This window comes from Cotesia typhae, unplaced genomic scaffold, assembly GCF_013202065.1.
Source record: "Cotesia typhae breed Kobodo isofemale line unplaced genomic scaffold, CoteBio_Ctyphae scaffold_13, whole genome shotgun sequence".
Classification (NCBI taxonomy): domain Eukaryota; kingdom Metazoa; phylum Arthropoda; class Insecta; order Hymenoptera; family Braconidae; genus Cotesia; species Cotesia typhae.
The window spans coordinates 16,025,464-16,049,557 of record NW_027423774.1 but is presented as its reverse complement, the minus strand read 5'-3'; the positions used below and the strand labels follow the sequence as shown (position 1 = coordinate 16,049,557).

Below are 24,094 nucleotides of genomic sequence, written 5' to 3'. Positions count from 1 at the left end.
ACGGTGATACTATGTTATAGAACCACCAGTTCTTGACACAAAAGCTACGAGCACAGATGAGTTTTCCTACATTTTCCTCTCCGAAGGCCATTTCAACTTAAAAATATTATACTGATAATAAAGTAGCTTTTTTTTTCGCTAATTGCAATTGAAATCATAAATAATTAAGTTATTAACCGAAACCGAGTTGTATTTACCGAAAGTATACAACCTTTATTAAAAAAATAATAGTATATTATTATAAAAACAATAAAAAAAAAAAAAAACAACTAGTTCTTGTCTCCTTATACTAAAGTTAAGCAGTATTGAGCTTAATTAAACCTTGTTTGGGTGACCACTTCAGCACATCATGAGCTGTTAATATTATTTTTTTTTCTTTCACACAGACAGACATGCAGTCATCATCGTAGGAATACGCGTGCAAAAAAAATTCTGATTCAAAATTAATTTAAGATTGAAATTCACACTTTGACACAAATATGAATTAGTTTTGAGATCCTACATCAGAATTTTAATAAAGACTTAATAATATCGTCTTCTAAAAAGTTGATGGTCGGATGTCGTATTGTTTTACGTCACTTCTGTGACGATTTTCGAAATTTGCGGTAAATTTAAAAATTTATACTCTGAAAAAAAAAATCTTATTTAAAAAATCAGTTGAATTCATTTTACAAAACTAATGTAGCAAATATTTAATGTCAACTTACGATTTTTTGTTTTGCTAATCTTCCATTTTTCTAAAATTTTTTTAAATAATTTTGTTATTTGTTGCCTTACGTGTTACTTTATAAAATGGATTTAAGCCAATTTCTGTAACCATAATAATGTTTGAGGTATTAAAACAAATAAAATTGAAAAATCTAAAATTTTTAATTTTGCATTACTTTTGTGTTATTTGATTTGGCATAGAATTACCCACATGTGAAATTAAAGTTATCAAAAAGTGAAAAAAATATTACTTGATATTGTAATAAACTTAGAAAATTAAAACTCAGTATTATTTGAATATTGTAAAAATTTTAAAAGACCCATCCATCAATTTTCAAAAAATCGATGCCAAATATACGCACCCGTGAAAATTTTTCAATTGTACGTGAAATAGAATATTCTTAAATCATAAAACATTGATAGAATTATAATCACATTATCAGATTTTACTTAATAAGACATATACGCTCAATGTTAGAGTCGCATATTACGAGTGAATTTCAGCCTTAAATTACGACATCTCGTCTTTCGCATCATTTATGCAGGAAGCACAGCCAGACGAAGGATAGCAATTTTAGGAAACTCGCACTCTTCGATAATTAGTTGTGGAAGAAGTTCAAGCTTATTGATAATTCACATCAAGTCTGTTCAGCAGTGCTGCATCACTATTACAAACTCCATTAAAAAATATACTTTTGAATAAAAATAATAAAATAATATTTACATTTTGACTAGGGGCTATAAAACTAATGCTTTACTTTAAAAAAAAAAAATAAATAAATAAATAAAAATGACCATGATCAACATAAACAATTCTGTTTTTTTTTCCCTTGAAATCCCTTATGGGCAACATGGAAATTCGGTCCCATCCAATAAACATGCCAGGAGCACATGTGTGGTCACCATATTTGCTCATTTTTAACTGAGACAGGATGTTTTTTATTACCCTCTAGTAAAGAGCCAAAAAGAATAAGTTACAAAAATAATATAACTTAGAGAGTGCACTTCAATCTAGGCGGTAGTCTAGTCACTTCATAAAAGTGAAACTCAAGTTAGTAATATTTTTAAACATGTTCTTGAACTTGGCTAACCACTCAACTCAAGCGTTTTCATACTGTTGCAATTAGTCAAGCTGTCAATGATTCCACAAGAACCCAAATTAACAGCATCTACTTTACCATAATTCATTATTCGTCAAGCTTGTCTTATAACAGGACTTATAGTTAGTCAATAACAACTATTAATATTTTTGAAGGCGATTTTATTCGAAGATAAGTATGATAAATTAAAAAAATTATTATGATGAAAAAAAAATAAAATGTTTATTCTAACATATGTTTTAAATAATTAACAATTTGATAACTAGTGATACTTTCTACACAGAAAAAAAATTAACTTGAATCAAGAGAAAAATTCTTAAACCAAGAAAATAATTTTGAAGAGTTTTATTGTCTTGGATTAAGACGAAAAATTCTTGAATCAAGTAAAATTTACGTAGACCCTGAATAATTTCTTAGTTCAAGAATTTTTTTACTCAAGTCAAGAAGATGAAATTCTTCAAAATTATTTACTTAATTCAAGTAAATTTTTTTTTCTGTGTAAAAAAAATGGTCAATGTTTGTCAAAAAAATAGAGGATTTTTGTTTATTACGACGATAGAAAAAATTAATTTTTTAGTGAATGAATTATTATAAGAAAATTTACAATCAAATATTTTAAAAATCAAAATTTTATCGATTCTAGTTTACTTAATTATTTTAGTTGTTAATTTTAAAAAAATCTTTTAAACAAATAAAAATATATTGTTTTCTAATCAACTATAATACCAAACTAAATTATGAAGTATTGAACACATTCAACAAATACTGGTTATTTTAAATTAGACTGTAATAAATTTTAATAATCTTTTGTTTACTTCGGGAGTCATTTGACAGCAAAGAGCCATTTTATCGACTCATAAATCCAATTAAGGTCTAAATCTGGTGAAAGACATCCCAGCTAAAACTCTGTCATATGAGACAAGAATCGATTCACTACGCACACGCAGATTTCTCTCAATATCCCAAATTATCACATCCAATGACATGCCTGTCCATTTTAAACCTCCTTTAACAAACAAATAGTTTGTAATATACAATTTTTAAAGACTGCAGTGTCTTTTTTGTTTGATTCTGAAACGAACATTAATAAGACGAGATGTTGATTGTTTTTTTTTTTTTATTTTTATTTCGTACATTTTCTGACGCTACCTCATACTTTAAAAATGACAACTTTTGAAATAAGATAGAAAATGGTTGTAAAAATTTAAGTCGGAATATGTTCTTTAAACTAAAGTTTAAGCATGAATCAAATTTTATAGTTTCCTTAACCTTATAATTGATAATTCAATCGAAAAAATTAATTTTAGATCTATACAATTAAGGAAAATTATGTTTAATTGAAATATTTTAACAAGACTTAATTGAATGATGATTTCAGAAATTTAACTAATTTTCAAAGTTGGGTTGAAAGAGTAAAACAACATTTTTGTAAGTTAAACGTTAAACCTCATTCAGCATTAATTTTCGCTAATTTTGAAATTAAGCTCGTAATTTTAAATGTTCTAGGTCTACATGAAATTATTTCAAAAATTGATGGTTAAATGAGAGCAAAGAAATTGTTGTCTGAACAATATTTTTAATTTTTATCTAGTAGACATATAAAAATTCATATTATTGATACATATTGATGATTTTCAAAAGCAATTTTGTATCTTAAATATGATACATTTTGAGGAAACATAGAAATTGATTTAAAAAAATTTAATTATTGTTTAAAAATAATTTTTTATCAATCGAATTTTATTACACAAATATTGTACTAATTTTAATTATATCACGAATTTTTGCATTTAATTTTTATTTTTATAAATATTTATCTTTATATATTTTATTTCTATTTTTATTTTATTTTTTCAATCCAATTTAATTATTGTTTTTACTCCTCAACCTAACTCTAATGTAAAATTTTGTATTGAGGATTGTGTCCTGGTGAAATACAAATAAATATTATATTATATTATTAATTTTTCGTCTGCATTTATCAACATTAAAAAATCGAGATACGTAGTTAAATTATAAAATTTTCGACATCTTTTATAATTGTCAATAAATTAAATATTGTTTATTGATAAAGTAATATTTGTAAAAATAAATGTTAACAGTATGATTGAAATATTTGAAAAGCTGATGTTTCTTCAGATTATAATTTTGATAGCAATTTCGAGGACGGCTCGATTGATCACAAGACGGGATTAAGTTTATAATTGAAACTTAGATACGCAAGGGATGATTCGGTAATATCCGAGAGCACATCAGGAACGACTTTAAAGGATAGGAAGAGTATCCAGAGTCCAAGCTAGTATGGTGGACGAAACGTGTGTAGCAATCGATCACTCAACCCACCCCCAAAGCCGAAGGGATCTCTTCTCCCTTGCTCTCGTTCTCTTTCATTTCCATCCTCATCCTCTCCTTTCCTTCCCTCGCACCCTTTTGTCTCACCCTCCTCTTTCTCTAAAACTCTTGGCTGTCCCACCCCGTTACGCCGAATTTACCTAGCATACAGACACACTCTCCCTTTCTCACCCTCGCAAGTTTCTTGCCATCTCGTACTACACTCCTCCTCCTCCTTCACTCTGTAAGAGACTCAACATCGTTCGCGAGGCCTAGGTGGATAGAGAGAGCTTGTTATGGACGTGATGGACCCTTCGTAGCTTACGGATATGGCAAGAAGAGAGAACATGCTGACGAGCTGGTGAAGAACAGAGCAAGAGGAAAGAAGCTTTTAGAGCTTGGAATATTCACGAAGTAAGCTTTGGACAAGCGAAATACATTCACCACCCTGCCAGAACACAGAAGAGATGCCTTCCAATATCGTTTCATGCTCAACTTTCTTATATATCTATGTACCTTGTTGTTGATGAAAAATTGTGCAATTCTTTTAAAGTTTTATGCTTTGAAAAAAAATTTTTTTTACAAATAAAAAAATCTTATAAAACTTAAAAATACATTGTTAATCTTCAGTTATTCGCATCTAATGAAAAAAAGGAAGTGAAATCAATTTTTAACATAAAAAAAAATTTAATTATGCTAAGAAAATTTCTGGGAACATGTAATCATGATTTTTGTAAAAGAAAATAAAACTGCAAAAAAAAAAATTAATTATAAATTACATTCCAACAACTCAATTTTTACATTATTTACTTTATATTTTATTTATTGATTCAGTAATATGTGAAATAATTCCGTGTTCAATTAAGTTATTGCCAGATTGATTTTATTAAACTTAGACTAGTATGTATATAATAAGTATATTCTGTCAATTTTATGTAGTTACACAAATTACAAACTAATATTTATAATTGTAAATATAAAACACATCACAGAAGGGTTAAAAATCATCATAAGCAAAATTATTTTCCTTAAGTTGATATTTTAGATTTGTCTTTTTTAACTTCCCGCTATGAAAATTGAAAATTTTCAAAAATCGGGAAGTTTTTGGTTTTATCCCGTTTTTCGAAAATTGAGTTTTCATAAGATCTCGACGTTTTGAGATCCTAGGGAGCTTCCCTGACTATTCCCGCAATGGTGTTTGTAAATCTGCGCGCGCGTGAGTGTGTGTGTGTGTTGACCTTAAAGACCATCCCTGCAACTTCCCGCTAATTTCATATCTAAGATCTTAAAATTGCACTTCTGTGACATGTTTGAGCTCTTCGAGGCCTGATTTAAAAAAATTTTTTTGTTCCAATATTAAGCATTTGAATAAAAGGAGGTTGGACTATAGGTCTTTTATTAAAATTTCTAGTCAGATTATTTATTAATTAATTATTGCCTAATACATTAATTACGATGCCATTTTTTTGTGAAATTGGTTTTAGAATTGGTGAAAGTGGATTTAGAATTGGTGCGGCGGTGGTGCAGCGGTCGTGCAGCGATGCTAGGGTGAGTACATTTTTAGCGTGCGGTATAATAGTCCACCAAACGGCGGTAGTGCAGCAGTGATGCGGCGGTCGAACGAAATTTATTGTGTTTTCGTAAAAAACAAAAATTTCATTTTTACTCGGGTTCACAATACTAAGAGCACGTGGCACTGTCACTAATCCAAACACTGTAACTAAAGGACAGAGAACTGCGTAATTTCCAACCAACTTTTATTCAAGTATTTAATTCCCGTTTTTATGTCCTTCTATAATTTTCACAATAAGAAATGTAAACTTATTCGTTTGTTTGTATTTACAAATATCTTCCTTAATTGCACTACTGGTTATTTTCTATGTACAACTACTTTTTTTGCTCGACGGGCAGAAAGCGTCAAATTTCGGCTCGCTGCGCTAAACGAAATTGCCATTTTCTGCCTTCGTCGAGCAAAAAAATAGCATACACTCCTCGGGAAGTAAATAAGAAAGCCTCAGATCACATGTTTGTTGACCTCGGCTTCGCCTCGGCCAACAATTACATGTGATCTGAGACATTTCTTACTTTACTTCCCTCAGTGTGTAATATACTATTACACAATTTCAATTCCAGACGTCGTATATCAGGACTGGCCACAGGCGTGGGTTCGAATCTTGACGTAAGCCGAATTCTTTCCAATGTCTTGTAGGATAAGTTAGGTTCTAAGTTAGCTCTATAACCAACAACCACCCCACCACTCAAGTGCAACGATCGAATAGGTAAAATTTCCCAGTGCCGAGAAGTAGTCTAATCTAATCTAATCCACTTTCTTGATTCTATGATCTTAACTTAGTCCTAAACTCGAATAATAACATTATCTCTAGCTACCTTAAATCTTTTATACAACTTGTATTTTACGGCTTGATTAATTGTAATTTTGTTAATCTTCAAACTTGATCGAAGTGTTATTCGTAGACTTAAAATCAATATATTTGTTTTTTTCATTTGATTTTGGAATATTTGTCAATTTAGACAATTTTTTTAAAAACCACTGAACTGATTACCATGAAACTTTGTGCACATATTCTTGGAAGTATCAGAAGTAACATAGGATACTTTTTATTAAAAAAAAAAAAAAAAATTAGGAAAACGGTTGACCCTAAAGGCCATCCCTGCAATTTCCCGTTCATTTCATACTTAAGCGCACAAAACGGCATTTTTTACGCTTTAGAGCTCTTCGAGCTCAAAAAAAAATATTTTCGTATCATTTTGAGCTCTCCGAGCTCAAAAATCTGCTAGAAGTTTAAAACACTATTTTTCGAATTTTTAAACCGTAAAAATTTTTGAATAAATGAACCGATTGTTATGTGGTGAATAGCATTCAACGCAGTTTTTAAAGCCTCGTGAAGAACCTTTACGTTTAAATTGATCGAACAAGGAATTTTAAAGTAATTCCGAAAAAACGATTTTTTCCGTTAACGATAACTCACGAACGAATTAACCGATTTCAACCGTTCTAGTGACAATCGATGTGGTTTTTTTCAGTTAAGAGCTGATTAGTTTTTGGAATCGATCGATAAAGCCGTTTCAAAGTTATTTCAAAAAAACCACATTTGAAAAAAAATTTTTTTGCAGTTTTTTTGAGGTTTCTCAAAATCTACTGGTTCGAATCGGTCCAAATTATAGTCCAAATCTAAGTTTGGACAAGCCCTTTCGAATGGTGCCAACCGCGATGAAATCGGTCGAGCCGTTGAAAAGTTATTAGAAGTTTATATACGGCCGTACACACACACACACACACACATACAGACGTACGGAAATCATTTTGGAAACATTCGGAAAAGCTTTCTAGGACCTCAAAATGTTGACATCCGTTGAAAACTTGATTTTCGAAAAACGGGGTAAAACCTCTAACTTCCCAACTTTTGAAAATTTTCAATTTTCTTAGCGAGAAGTTCAAAATCATTTTTTACGAACAATAAAAAAATTGTTTGTCAAAAAATTAGAATCACATTGATTCGATTCTATTGGAATGTAATGATCTTTGATATTTATCTAAGAGCTTCAACGTGGGCGAAGCCGCGGGTATAAGCTAGTATTAAATAATTTGAAATTGATAAAAAAAAATACCGGAAATTATATCAATGAATACATTAATTTTAAAACAACTAAATATTTGCGCAAGAATGCGATAGACAAAAATATTTATATATCTATACATCTGTAGATGAAATTTAGTGGAAATAAAAATATTATAATAATAAAAAAATATTTGATCCAATTTTGTTGATGTAAGCAAATTGATTTTCCACATGCCTATGCTTGATATGGAAGGACCTCACGTAGAGAAAGGGGGTCGATCGACAGACGAAGCTTGAAGCTCACGCACATAATATAACACACAAGGAAACTATGGAACGGAGATTGTGAAGGAGAGTGAGAGTGCGAAGGACATGAATATATATAGAAATAGAGAGAGAAAGAGGAAGAGTGTGGAACAGCAATCGGTCCAGGAGCTGGTTGGCATGTCAGTCCAAGGCGCCAATCACGCGCAAAGACAAACAAGGTCTGTGGACCAGTGTTGATTGCCGAAGAAGTCCTTTCAGGAGTTGGTACTCTGTCCGCACCGGTGGCTTGGACGTTGTGTGTACAACTCATCGACGTTGCCTGAATACTAAATCAAAGTCGACAGACCAGTGCTCTCTTGTTCATCCTATCTTCTCTTTCCTTCTCTTATCTCTCTCCCTCTCTCTTCTTGGTCTTCCTCTATTTTGTCATTCTGACGTCTAGAAATTCTGACGGTACGGATAGAAGCTAGAAATCTAGCAAGAGGTGCCTTAACTTGAGCTCAAGAAGATCGATCCAAAATGCGACAAAGCGAATGACAGATTTATTCTTGTCTAATTCATAATACCAAATCTTTGTATAGCTATTAATAATTTTCATTTTGTAACTAATTATCCACTGCACCATCAATTATCTTTTGACAAATGTCACTTTTAGGAGATTTATTTTTTTTTCAAGGATATTTATTTCAAACGCTTTTATTAAGCTCATATTACAATTGTATGATAGGAAAGTAGATATCAAGAAAATAAAAAGCATAAATATACTCGATTGTTGAAAATATCATTTAAATCCATTGATAATGTAGAAAAAAATTATCTTATTAGTGATAAAATTAAAATTAATTTTATCTATTTACAATTACGTATTTTTTTTTGTTTCTTTTTTTCATGAATTTTTTAAGGCAACACTAATTTTTTATCTTTTTCGTTTTATTTCAAAAGCCAATAATACCATTTATTATTTATTAAAGTGAAATAAGTACTATTAGCTCAAAATTATTCTCAGAATTTAAGATTTGAACTTTTTATAATTAATTAAAGTTAAAGAGTTTTCACAAAAATCAATAATCTTAATTTGTTGGGCATACTGAAAATTTAGGTACACCCCTGTATTGAACGAACGTGGGAGAACTTGGAAAAACCATTGTTTACTTGTGTTGGTGTCTTATACGTGTGATATGAGGCCCTGTAGGAATTCACCAGCAGGCGTAAATTTTCCCGTTGCCTTGACGTAGCCGTAGCTCCCCTTCGTTGGACTTTAGAGTCTACCCTTACAGCCTCTTGCCACCCACAATTCTCCTTCTCGTTTGCTTCTCTCTCTTACTTTTACTGCCCCTATCTCTGGCTATTCCCTTCGCCGCCTCTAGCTACAACATTTTGTAGTCCAATGAGGGTGACCATCCCCAGAATGAGTTGAGTTACTCCAAACTCCAGTGATCCTCAATAAATTCATGCTATTTTTATTTTGTACTGTATTAAATTACTGTTACAGTACCTAATTATTTCCTCAACATTAACTACTCAATAACACCACTTGTTTCTTCCAAATCTATTTTGCTGTTATGAAAAATAATTCAACTTAGGTCAACCTTCAGCCAAATATATCTTTATGTAACCGTAAAAATTATTCAAAATTTATTTAATTCAAATATAGACACTTAATAACTTTAGTGCAACAAAAATATTTGTTTGTAATTTTAATGTATTTTGATTAGCTTTTAATAAAAAAAAAATAAATTTCCATTAATAGACTAAATTATCTGATTTATAAATTTTTGACTTATTTGTAATTAAGAATATTTTCATTTAAATAAACTTAATCTGAATTATGACGAGTCAACATATTAATCAGTATTTTTTTTTTTAAAGTCATCATAAAAATATTAGAAATGTAATAATTTACTAAAAATATTTTATTTTTGTTTTCCAACTTTCTGCTTTGGAAATTAAGAAAATTCTAAGTGTGTTTTCATTTGAGAAATTTTAATAGATTATTTTTTTTAAATTAATACTTTAATAGATTAAAGCTTGTTGAATGGTATATAATTTCGCTATTTTTATGATAGAGAATTTATTTATTTATTATACCAATTTAACATATCGATACTGCCATTCTAATACGTCGTATCCCACAAAATTTGAGTTTTTTTGAAAAATAGAATCACAACAATATTATGCAAGTCATATTAAAAATTCAAAGATCAAATGAGGAGTTGAATTTTAAAAGGGTATCTTTGCATTTGTGATAAATCGAGAAAAAAAAACTGGTTATCTTCAATTATAAATATTTTTAATAAACTTTTTTAATTTAGCTACAAAGTGCTATCGATTATGAAGCTACAATTCGATTTTTAGTCCGAAATCTTTATAGTTCTTGAAGTAATTTTTAAATAAATATAATAATTAAATAATTTTTAAATAAATATTTTCATCCGTTGAATCCCATTTAATCAATGTTAAAAATGAACCGTTCTTACTGTCTGCTGTAAAATTTTCTAAATGTGGGATACGACGTATTAGAATGACAGTATCGATATATTATCACTTTCAGCAACAAGTTAATATGATGAAATCGATAACTCTATTTTTATGCGTGCATAACCACTAAAGTATGTAATAGGGTGTAAAATGTAAGTCAACAGCTTAAAAAAAAAATAATAATAGAATACCTTAATACAGAAACTGGAGGGTAATTAAAACGGTATTTAAACAAAAATAAAAATAGATATACCGAGAAGTGCATCGAGGGTAAGTAATTACCGATATTAAATGATTAAATGTGCAGAAACAAATTTAGCGGAAAGACATTATTGTAACAGTATACTTTTAATTGAAAGGGATTCGTGGGTTCACGTAGTAAGGTGGAATGTGTGTCCAACGAGAGACCGCAAATATGCATTAAGAGACTAGGGAGTTAAGTCACCTCGATCGAACGTAATTCTCTGAAAGGACTCAACAACTCCTTTTAGTCGGACTCGCGAGAATACACACGGGAAATTCCCATCGGTTGAATCGAGATGCAACAGAGTGGAGAACACCCTGAGCTCAGTAAGTGCCATATGGAGATATCTAGCGGGGGCTTGATTGTTATACGTAAGCACGTAGGGGTGTCAAGACATATAAAAGAGAGAGAATACAAATGGAAAGAAGAAGGACACTAGCTGAGTGTGAGTCGAGACTAACAGGGTGAGATTCTCGGTGCAGGGGTATAAGTGTAAATGCGGCCGAGAAAGGAGTAAGAGACTTGAGGACGTCAAGATGAGAATGTGAAACACGATGCGACCCAGAGATGTACAGAAATGCAAGGAAGATGTCTCGAAAGCTATAAAGGACAACGTTGACATCAACGCTAATGGTTCATCTCTCCTCTCTTGCCTTCCCGTTTAATGTAAACATCAATATACGTTCATATCAGAAGACAGTCTATTAAATAATACTTTTTCAATCTATTTATCCTCAAAACAAATTATTTGCTTTTAAACTTTTTAGTTATGTATTTTTTTTTCTATTCAATTTTTATCAAAACAATGAAGTTTTTTATAAATTAATACAGAAAAAATTTATTACTCTCAATTATTAATTACAATAAAGATACAAAAAATTGATATTTCTTAAGATTTTATGGTGTTATTTATATTTATATAAATAATTAGATATATTAAGAGGTAGGGGAGGGTGGTCTAAAGCGGGTAAGCTAACGAAGAAGGCCTAGAAGTTTTAGTTTTTCTTCGACTTACTAACAAATATTATTCTTTCCGACATATTAGTGATCGAACTTCAATATTAGATAGGAATATTGTCTTAGTTTGGGCCTAAGAATTTTTTATCAAAAAAAAATAAAAACTGTTTAAAAACTCGCTTTGCCCTACCCTTTAGCCCAAAGCGGATAAGCACTACATATGGATGAATCTAATGATAAAACTAATTGTGATAATAAAATTATGTATTTAGCTAACATGAAAAAAAGATTTTTAAGCACTGCAATCATTGAAATAATGATCTTATTTTTATTTTATTAATTTTAAGCAAAATAAACATTTTTCTATTGAAATTGATAATAAGTTTTCAATCAAGCATGTATTTCCAATTTTTTCTTATATTTACGCATTACTTGATAATATTGTATGACAAAATAAATATAGAATTGAATCAGAGCAGCGTAAGTAGGTACCCATTTTGCCCCAGTACACGATTTTTTGCTAAACAATTGTAAAATCAAAAATACAAAGGGAACCGTCCGAATTTGTATCGTCCTTTAGAGTTAAGTGGTACCAAAATAATATGGTTTCATTAATATTATCACAAGTGTAATAGTGTTCGAATCATCTGATGACACATTCCATTCGTAATTTTAACAAATTTAGCAATTTCTTTATTTTGTATTTTGTTACTTTCTGTCAAAATTCGAATACCCCATCAGAGCTTTCAAATACTCAGGAGTTTTCCCATGATCACTACAAATGTATACTTTGACATTCGCACTCAATGTCACAATAAAACAGCACCTACCCACTTTGGACGAGATACCCGCTTTAGGCTACCTTTCCCTAATTTTAAGTTCAAATTTTTCGCGGTATTCTTTGCTCAAATGAGGAGATTTTAGTTGCACCAAATAGTCTATTTAAGTTTTTTATTAATTATTAGCAGGGCCTGGAAGTTAGGGCCAACAATTAAACTTAAAAATAGAGCAAATTTAAATTAATAATCACAACCGAAATGACGATCGCGAGCAAGTTCAAGCGCTTAAATACTATACTATATTTTAAGCATAAAATGTCAAAATAAAAATGAGGTTGGCATCAAAACACGTGGGCTTGAACAATACAATCTGACATCAACGACAAAACTATAGAATAAAAATCACAAGTACAGGATAATGTGAAATATTTACAAATGTTTCATCAAATTTCAGATAATTTTTAGCAAAAGTCTCCGCGTACAGATTTAGGCTAGACGAAAGAGGAGCAAAGTTTTAGAAGCGGATTTTAATACTTCTGTGGTAGACAACAGTAGATAAAAAAAAATAGTTGACTTAAAATAATTCCGGTCAAATACTTGAAATTTATAAAAAATATAATTTTTATATTTTTACACTTTTTTCTATTTGGCTTAACTTTTTGCTGGTAAATATAGAAAAACATATTCTCTACAAAATAATCTCGAAATATTTTTGGCTCAGAGAAGCTCAAAAAATGTTACATAATAATTTCGGTTAAAAACTTGAAAATTACTAAAAAATTAGGTTTTACATTTTAATTTTTTCCTGCTGATCGATTTAAGCTCAAGTCTTCGGTGGTAATTATAGAGCAAAATGTTCTCTACAAAAAAAGTATTAGATGATTTTTTGCCTAGTCAAGCCCAAAAAAATTTACAAAATGATCTCAATCAAGAAAACTAAGACAAAGAAATAAGACAAAAAAAAATAAGAGAAAACAAATAAAGAAACTAAGACAAAAAAATAAGACAAAGAAATAATACAAAAAAATAAGACAAACAATATGACAAAAAAAATAAGACAAAGAAATGACAAAAAAATAAGACCAAAAAAATAAGACAAAAAAATTAGACAGAAAAAATAAAACAGAAAAAATAAGACAAAAAAAATAAGACAGACTTTTGCTAAAAATTATCTGAAATTTCATGAAACATTTGTAAATATTTCACATTATCCTGTACTTGTGATTTTTATTCTATAGTTTTGTCGTTGATGTCAGATTGTCTTGTTCAAGCCCACGTGTTTTGATGCCAACCTCATTTTTATTTTGACATTTTATGCTTAAAATATAGTATAGTATTTAAGCGCTTGAACTTGCTCGCGATCGTCATTTCGGTTGTGATTATTAATTTAAATTTGCTCTATTTTTAAGTTTAATTGTTGGCCCCAACTTCCAGGCCCTGATTATTAGTAATCAATATCAAACTGTGCACTCATTTAAAATCCAAGGCTACTTATGATTATTCAGAAGCTAATAAAAAAAAAAAAAATTATAAAAGCACTGTCAACACACGAAATACTAGGTAGCTAAAGTATTCACGAAGAAGATAAATACGAATAAACTAAATGACATATTTTAATTTTTTTTTCTTCATATAATAAATACGAGAGAATATATTTTTGAAATCAGTTCCGCTTGCACATGTACTCCTACATATTCCTTTTGTCATCCTACCGTGAAGTATAAATTTATAGCTGTGATAGAAATTGAGACACATACTTGACTTTGACAAGTTGAGAGTTATACCAAAATTTAAACGCTTCATGTCTTGAGGCGTACAATTACATTTATATTTATTAGGCAAACTCACGAATAGTTTATTTTGTGTGATTTATATGGTTTCTTTTTTAATTCCATCCTTTCTTCGTAACTTCTTCGAACGTTTTTTCCCTATCGATTGCTTTAATTTAAAATTTTTTTTTCGTTTATAGCACCAAAAAAAAATGTTTTCACCCATAAGAATAATAACTGAAACAGAGCTTCCCAATAATAAAATAATAAATAACCCATAGACATGTTGTAATTCGATAATCGTTGGATTGGACTCTAAGATTTCGTGATCTGCACGGGTTAAGTATTTTTTCAATCTTGATAAAATTCCAGTTTCGCGTAATCTCATAATCCTGAAAAAAAAAAATTACATTTTTAATCAAATGGACAAACAAAATAAACCAGGATAACATTTCAAACATTCCAAGACTTTAACATTTTACAATCAAATCACTGAAAGTTTTAATTTCCAAAAATTGGAAGTAGTTTATAATCCAACACTGATAGAAGGATTTGTTTATAGTTAAAAATATTTGTTAATATTTAATAAATCATTTATTAGAGACCACTTTTTAGTATTAAATAAATATTTCTTAGTATTTAAAAAGATTTATTAATATTTAATAAATGAATATCAGATTTATTAAATACAAATAAATCATTTTAAATATTAAGAAATATTTATTTCATACTAAAAAATGGTCTCTAATAAATGATTTATTAAATATTAACAAATATTTTTAACTATAAACAAATCCTTCTATCAGTGAAATTATGTCAATTGAGTTTTTTACAGATCTCAACGTTTCGGTAAGCTGTAACTAAAGTCGTAAGTCGCATCAAAATTTTCCTAATCATTTGAAGATATTGTAGTTCAAGAATTTCAAAAAATGCATCTATCTGTAAGAACTTAAAAATTTTTCTACACTTACTCGATTTTTGAGCTTGAAGAAAAAATCGTTTTACAATCATTTTTTCGAGTTTGAAAAGCTTAATTACTATTAAGTGTGTCTGGTTTTGAATGATTTGAACTCAAAAATCATGAGAAATTTCAAGGATGGCTTGCAAAGAGTCAACCTTATTTTATTACAATTTTTTATTATTATTTTTTTTTTTTTTTTTTTTTTTAGGGACATGTTTTTATTTGACGATGATTGTAACGACCCTAACCATTTGTTATGTTGCCCCAAAAATGTTTATAGAAATGAATGTATTTTTCAAAGCATATCTACCATAAAATTTTATAAAACAATTTTTTTTAAATTTCAAATTGCGATATTCAACAGTTTTTCAAGAGTTCAAAAAGATTACACCTTAACTGTAAAATGATGCGACCAGAAATGGGGAAGTTATGCGCAAAAAAAAACTTTTTTTTTTTTATTTTTTTGACAATGTCTCTTGAACTAAAAATCCGATTTTAATCTTAATTTTAATCTAGTTTAAAGCATTTAACACGATTTCATTAGCTCATGAAGATTACTTATTACCAGCTACATAACTTGACGAATAATTTTGAAGCTACAGCTTACATATATGTGAAAAAAAAACACTTCTTTCGAAATTTTTCAACAATAAACAATAATTCTTAAATGAATCAATCGATTTCGATGCTGTTTGTGGTAATCAATGTAGTATTTTGAAGTTAAGATTACGTTCCGATCGGTTGTCGTTAAAAAAACACGCACACACACATTGTGACATCCTCGTAAAACAATCAATACAGCTCCCTAGGACCTTGTAACGGGAAAAGGTAATGAGAACTGAATTTTCGAAAATTGTAATGAAACTAGTAACCCCTCAGTTTTTGAAAATTATTGATTCTCATAGCAAGAAGTTAAAAATTATTACTCATACCCAATATCAAAAGAACGTTTATATTTATGGCCGATTGCAATTATAGCTGCAGACCACGATTTTTCGACAGATTTACCAGTGGGTTCCAATTTACACATTTTCATTTCTTTAGAATATCGTTTGGTGAGTGTTTCGATGACTGCGTATCCACTATCTTTGCCATCACAGATTTTTTTATATATTTCTGCGTTTGACTTTACGTAGAGCATACGTGGCTGAAATCTTTTAAATAAGTTAAACTGTGAGAGTTGTTTCAGAACCAACTGAAAAAAAATTTGTCTCTTAAAATTTTATATTTGAAAATTGAAAATCAAATTCTATTTAATTGACTCCAATTTAGAGTCAATAGAGTTTTAATTTTAATAAAAATAGTGTTCTTACATTTCGTTGAAGTTTATTACCTGAAATTTTTCGTCAACTATCGATCCTTCAAGAAGTAATATTTTATATTTAGTTTTAACCAGAAGACCAACGAAGTCTTTGAATGGTGGTTTCACTTCAGTATTTGTCATCAATGAAATCAAATGTGAGCTAACAGTGAACAAAAGAAACCAAGTAAAAATTCTCCGAGAAAACTCAAATACTTTATAATTATTGTGCTGTTTTTGGAATGAACCTGAAAATAAAATTTTTCAATTTGAAAATTGTTTTGTTACGATTCTTTATTGAAACAATCAGTACTTATTACATACCTTGAGAACAAAATGCAGCAAATGTATAAAATATGTGGTCTTGAATCCCAGAAATTTTTTTTTGAGTTTTCGTTTGATTGTTAAAATTTTCTAAGATGAATCCCAAAGCACTGAATATCATCATTATTAAAATTATGAATAACAGTACATTCAACGAAAATATTTTGAGTAACCATGATTTGTTTGATGAATATTCTGAATGGACAAATATCCTTAAGCTAGATGCAAACATAAGTCGAGACAATAGTTAAATTTTGAAATATCGTTGATAACTTGAATAGCGCTAATAGTTGAATAGCGCTTATTTACTCTTTACGTATAATTCATTGAATTGGAGATCAAATAATACTAAGCTTATGATTATTAGTTTTTTATTCCTCTTAAATTGAATCTTCTGAGCAATAATGACAAAAAATATTGTATATCATTCGGACGTTCTTGGCGATTTAGACAATCTCGATTTTACGATATTCACTTTAAAGTTTGTGACGTTTTTTTACGATAATAAGTGGAATTTACTTTCTTCTGCTTTGCCCCAGGTATTAGCGGGGGACGGGGGAGGCTTTGCGTTTGGAACCTAACTTGGCACTAGAATTTATCTCCACATTCTCCAAATCCACATTTGTACCGAAAATTAGCATCTGCAACTAATGTGGTATTATCGATTGCCACACTAGTTGCACAATATACCACTAAGCTTTGAAATTATACGCCTTGTCTTACAAGCTACTTACAATAATTTTCGAAATTACTAATTTCAAAAGTTATTACTAATTATATTGACAACTTGGTAAAAATGGTGTGATAAGTTTTTTCTACCAGCTAAAATTGAATGTTCTTCGAAATAGATTGAAATTTTGTATCTAAGCAATAATAATTTTTCTGATAATTATCATTATTAATATCTATTATTAATAAAAGAAAATCTGGCAATTTAGGATATGTTTAATTTTAACCTGGAATAACTTTTGAAAAAGTAAATTTATCGAAAAATAATCAAAGACCTTTTGCGTAGAGTATTCCATTTCTCAAAAAATATGTATTAAGCTAGCCAAGTTGCTTCTAAAACAAGATATAAAATTCAATAGTATATTACACACCGAGGGAAGTAAAGTAAGAAATGTCTCAGATCACATGTCTGTTGACCTCGGCTTCGCCTTGGCCATTACATCTGATCTGAGACATTTCTTACTTTACTTCACTAGGTGTGTAATATACTATTAATATTTTTTTCATGTTATTTAAATGGAAAATGAAAATTTTCAATTTGTACCCTTTAAATATCAATACTAAGACAAAAAATTAACTAATTTTATGTTCTATTGAAAATAATTATGGTAAACATTTGAAAACTTGAAGCAAAATTATTTTTCAACTTAGCGATTATTGATCGTACAATTGTTTTATTATTTTTAAATATACTTCTATTAACTTACGTATCATCCCAATACGGTGATATAGAAGTTGCTATCGACGAATTTGGTGGGAACATTAATGCATTAGGAATAATGTCGACACTATTACTGACAAGTAAACCCAATACACCATCTATAACATCTCCCCTTAGTTTGGAAAAAATTTCCGTTTCACTTTTAACCAGTACAAGCCTACAGACATTCAATTTTATGTACTTCCTATCCTTTGAAAGAACAGTTATATTTACTTACGTAAAATTCAAGTGTTCTGATAAGGTGTTCCATATTTCTCCTACAATTCCAGTAATTTTCGTGCCATTATCATACGTTATCATTATTGGTTTTTCCTAATTTTAAACTGATTTATAATTATTGAAAAAAAGTTACACTTATCATTATTTATTTAGCCAAAAAAATATATATACATGTTATTATTTGACTCTACCTCAAAATATCCTATCCTAATAGGTGCTTTTTGAAAATTATGTATTTCTAACAATCGAGATTGTACAACTCTAATATTTCTCTCTTCAACTTCTTGAGGATCAGATTTGTTCATGATCAGGACGAAATTATTAATCTTTTGATCCCATTTTAAAACACTTATTTCAAAACAAGAAACTAAAGAAACATGAAAATTTTTAAACACTAAAATCAGAATGAAAAAAAACTTCATTATTCGTAAGAATTAAGCTTGTAACTGATCTCTATGGCAGTAGAATTATTCTGTAATTGATGATTCTGCGAAATTGCAAACGATGATAAGGCTTGACATAATTCTGCGCTAATCATAACACAAATCGAAATGGTTCATAAAACTTGTACGGATATCTATGGTCTATCATCTGCGATTGATGTTGATGATTACTAGAATAATAGTGCAAGAGAATTAAATGGTGTAATCTATTTTTATCAATCCATCAGTCACACGTATAGTATATGATATCTATGTGCTTTTGAACTAATGGATATTTTTTTGTACGAGATTAATTTACTATCATTTTTTTATAATAAATCTGCCCGGGTCGAAAAAAAATCTTAATTATGACTTAAAATTTAAGTCAAAATCCTTCAAATTTCAACTAAGTTAATTTTTTTAGTCAGTATAAAATTTCCATAACAGTTGACTTAGATTTGACTTTTTGTGGCTTAGTTAGGATCGATTTAAGACAAAAAAGCCACATTTAAGTCAAAATTGCGTCGATTTAAATGCATTTTAATTAGATTTAAGTTAAAAAAAGTTTCATTTAAGTCAAAATTAATTCAATTGAAATATATTTTATTCAGATTTAAGACAAAAAAAGTTACATTAAAGTCAGAATAAAACAAAATTAAACAGTTACAATGCAAATTTAAAAAATACTTATAATTAGTAACATATAATTAATGATAGGAATAATTATTAACCACAGCTATAATAATAATAATAATAATAATAATAATAATAATAGTAATTAAAAAAATAGTTATTATAAATATTCAAAAGTTGAAAAAATGTTGGAAGCATTAAATGATTCATCTTGATTCTGATGTGAGTGCGGATGCTGGTTCGGCGTATTATCAGAATAATTTTGCCAGTACACATTTCCTCGTGCAGCTGGCCAATTAACTGGAGGTAAGTCATTTGGTGATTGAGTACAGTAAACTGGAATCGTATTAACACTGGATGATATTGGAGAGTAATTTGGAGCAGCAGTTCCAAGTGGTTGAGAAAAATAACTCTGATGTTCAATTCTGGCTGATACTGAAGAGTAGCTCAAAGTCGTAGTTGGAGGTGGCTGAGGACGGTAACCTGGATTTTTACTACTTGGTGGCTGTGTAAAATAGGTCGAAGTTGTAGTTGGAGGTGGCTGAGGACGGTAACCTGGAGTTTCACTGCTTGGTGGTTGTGTCGAATAGTTCGAAGGAGTAGTTGGAGGTGGCTGAGGACGGTAAACTGGAGTTTCAATTCTTGATGGCGATGGAGAGTTAACCTGATGATCATGTAACGGCGACTGTGTAGAATAATCTGACGACTTAGATGCAGGTGATTGAGCAAAGAAATCTTTAGCTCCAGGTAGCTCCGAAGAAATAGTTTCATCAAATGGAGTTGAAGTGTGATTTGGCTGAAAGAATTCCAATTTCTTGGGTCGTTTAGATAATTTATTAGAATTATTCGATGTAGTCATTGATCGTTTTGTAGAAGATCTCGAAGTTGAAGGACTCGCTCCTTTATATTTTAACTTCCGGTTACAGCAAACGTTATTTATATGTTTGGAAAACATTTTTGATGTGATAGGAATGGCCAACTTTATTTAAATTAAATCTAAAATTATAAATTTATTAATATGAAATCATCATAATCTTACGTCATAAATTTAATTTTACGATATCTACCTTTAATCGCGTCGCTTAGACGCCAATAGACTCCAAGAGATCCTTTACAACCTTTAGCTGAATAAAATTGTAGATTATTTCCATATAATTCGACTAAGATCTCCGTAATAATTTTTTTCCAATCTTTTTTTTCTCCGTGGCGGCGCAGAATAGATTCAAATCTTTCTTTACGTATATAACAATTTGAGCCTTCGAAAATTTCGACCTGTGAATAATGGAAGAAATGCGTTGGTACACTGATAGAAGGATTTGTTTATAGTTAAAAATATTTGTTAATATTTAACAAATCATTCATTAGAGACCACTTGTTAGTCCTTAATAAATATTTCTTAGTATTTATAAAGATTTATTAATATTTAATAAAGGAATATCAGATTTATTAAATACAAATAAATCATTTTAAATACTAAGAAATATTTGTTTAATACTAAAAAGTAGTCTCTAATAAATTATTTGTTAACTATTAACAAATATTTTTTTAAACAAGTGAATCTTTCTATCAGTGTATTAAAAGTAATTACTGGAAAAAATATTAAATAGTTAAGGTCAATATTACTTTATTTGGACTAGCTGTATTAATGCACTTAATGACCTGTAAATATCATTGATAAATTATTAAACATAGTTATGTAATAACGATCTATAAATCGATAGCAAAATATTTTCAAATTACTTACAAATGACTTTTATTCATACCTGATTTGTCTGAAGTTCATTTGTTGATGTATTTTGTCTTTGGTGAATACCTTCAAAATAGCACATTATACGTCTCATACCATCCATGAATTCATGAGGCACTAAAATTAAAAAAAAAATATATTTGCTAGCAATAATTTAATATAAAATTGTAATTTTATAAAATTATCTATAAACATAATCATTACGGTAACATTAATAACTATGATTATAATAATAATAAAGCAAGAAACTATAATAGTAAAAAAAATTCAATTATTAATATTAAAATAAATAAACTATAGCAATTAAGCTTTAAGCAATTAAACTTTGTTTTTCTACAAAAATTATTGTTTTTCAACAAAAATTATTTCTTTTTCATCAAAAATTTTTTTTTCACCAAAAATCGTTTTTTGATTAACAAAAATGATTTTTTTCCAACAAAAATTATATTGTTTTTAATAAAATCTTTTAAGCTTCAATAGATTTACTGAAAGTTTACATACATATAGGTGGACTTTCCAATTCATTAGCAATTGTATCGTTTTCTTTATCTTCCTTATCATCTTCACTACTTGATTCCCCATCAGATGATCTGGTACAATTTTGGAGAGGATCAACCGCATCTGAAGTTAATTCAGATGGACTTTGAGTTTTTAAGCTATTAAAAATCGAAGCTTTTTTTAGAAGGGATTCACTACGGTTTTGTTTTTGGTTAACTGCACTCTTATTTTTTGTTTTTTTATTTTGTAATTCCTTTTTCTTGTCCAATACATCTTTAGTGTATGATTTTTGTATTTTTGGATCAATAATACAACCGACATCATCAACTGCTAATTTTTCTAAATCAGATCTCTTACCTTTTATTAAAAAGAATATTTTTGTTTAATTAATCACCTGTTTTTATACATAAAAATAATTTCAATAATACTTACAACCCATTTTCAAAACTCTCGCTGAATGCTTCATAGTTACATTAGTTGTTTTATCCGTCCATTCGAGTGAGGTTAGACCTCCTTCGTGTCGATCACGCGCAGGAATTTTCGAGATAGCTATTACATCAGACTTTTTGTCCAAAATCCAATATATCAGAGCAAATCTCATGATTTAAATCTTTATCAAATGTATCAAATGAAAATAAAATTAAATGAAGAGCTGTAGAGAACAAAATCGACGCTTAGTATATTGTAGATGTTATGCGTAGTATATTGTAGACGTTATACGCACAATGTCGACACAATTATGATACTCTTACACTATTGGTCATCTGAGAGAGCAATGCTCAACGCTATTGGTCAATTTTTAATAAGACCGCATGATTGGGTACCATCTTCTTTACCGATTGCAGACAAGAAAACTCAGCTTAATATATTCACTAGTTTATCGACTATTTATGTCAGCTTTATAAACACAACCCTGATAGCCACCTTACCTATAACTTACTGTCAATCTGCGTCCGCAATTTGAAGCAAACTTGACGGAAAGAGTTGGCAAAGCGAGCGATTACCTATTAGTTACCTATAACTTACTCTGCAAATAGACGTCAAAACTTGCTATACAAGTATTTCCTTCAAATTGTAGTAAAGTTGAAAGGAAATTTAACTACAAGTTTGATTGTTAACTTGTATTCAAGTTGCGGCCGTAGATTTACGTCAATTTGCTTACAAGTGTTGTTGAAAGAAGAATTACCGCCCACTTGATGTATAAATTAACCGTAACTGCTGGAAGTCAACACTTACTGAGAAAGCGCTGGCTATCAGGGAACTTTATAAAGTTTACAACTTTAAAAAAAAAAAAATATTTTAACTAATACAACTTATTACTAATTTAAATAAAAGAATTCGATAAAAAAATTTGTTATTATTAATAAATAAAATATAAAATGTTATATCATAGTACTGGAGATTTATCTCCAGATTTTGGAGCGCTTGAGATTAGATAACCTAAAACAAAGATAGAGTGCAGCCTTGGTGAATGAAATAATTTTATTAATTTTTTCTAAAAAACAACAACAATTTTGGTAAGTACGGCCTGTTATAATCTTAATTTTTATTAATAATATTTATAATGCTATTATTGATAAAATGAAAATGAGAAATTTTTCAGACACTTGTTTTGTCAACAATAGTCAATGACACAAATAGCAATATTATAAATTTTCAATATGAGAAAACAACTTAGAGAACAAAGTCAAGGAGCAAGATATAAGTACATGAAATCTGTCGAAAAGAGTGATGAAAATAAGCACGAAAAACTGTAAGTTATTTTTTTATTAATTGCATGTCATTTTCGTAGGTGTAAAAAAAACAAACATTTGGAGTCCTATTGGCATGTTGTTTGACATAATTTTTTCCTTAAATTTTTAGTTACGAGTCAGAACAAACCAAAACTGCTGAAGACTTTCTGCAGATCACAAATCCTGAATTAGATAATGATACATCAAATATAAATAATTCGTCAGACCATCCGAATCCATCGAATTCCAGCGAGAGTTCATCATCAGAAAATTCGACCTTTGATGATAGCAGTAATGAAATTACTCCAAATAATTCATCTAATAATGCCGATTCTTCGATCTCTGCAGAAAGTGAAGATTCAAGGATTTTGGACAATATTGGAGACAATCCTAATATTAGTAATAATGATGATGCAGAAAATATAAATGATGCGGATCGTTTGTTGATACCACTTTATAGAGGATCAGTTATGAATGTTGAACAAAGTAATTTGATGATTTTATCAATCTGATGATTGCTACTGAAACACAACATGACACAGTCATGTATTTCTGATGTCATGGAAGTCGTAAAATTCCACTGTCCCTCTGAA

At 29.3% G+C, this 24,094-nt stretch overlaps 1 protein-coding gene across 1 annotated transcript; it reads right to left on the bottom strand.

Moving 5' to 3' along the window:
* Positions 1–19,683: 19,683 nt before the first annotated feature.
* LOC141534096 (uncharacterized) lies at positions 19,684–20,789 on the bottom strand. The gene is made up of 2 exons (XM_074253234.1): positions 20,591–20,789; positions 19,684–20,519 (listed from the first exon to the last, which is right to left on the bottom strand). Exon 2 carries the CDS (start codon positions 20,476–20,478, stop codon positions 19,684–19,686), a length of 795 nt encoding a protein of 264 aa, XP_074109335.1. The 5' UTR covers positions 20,479–20,519; positions 20,591–20,789.
* Positions 20,790–24,094: the final 3,305 nt, after the last annotated feature.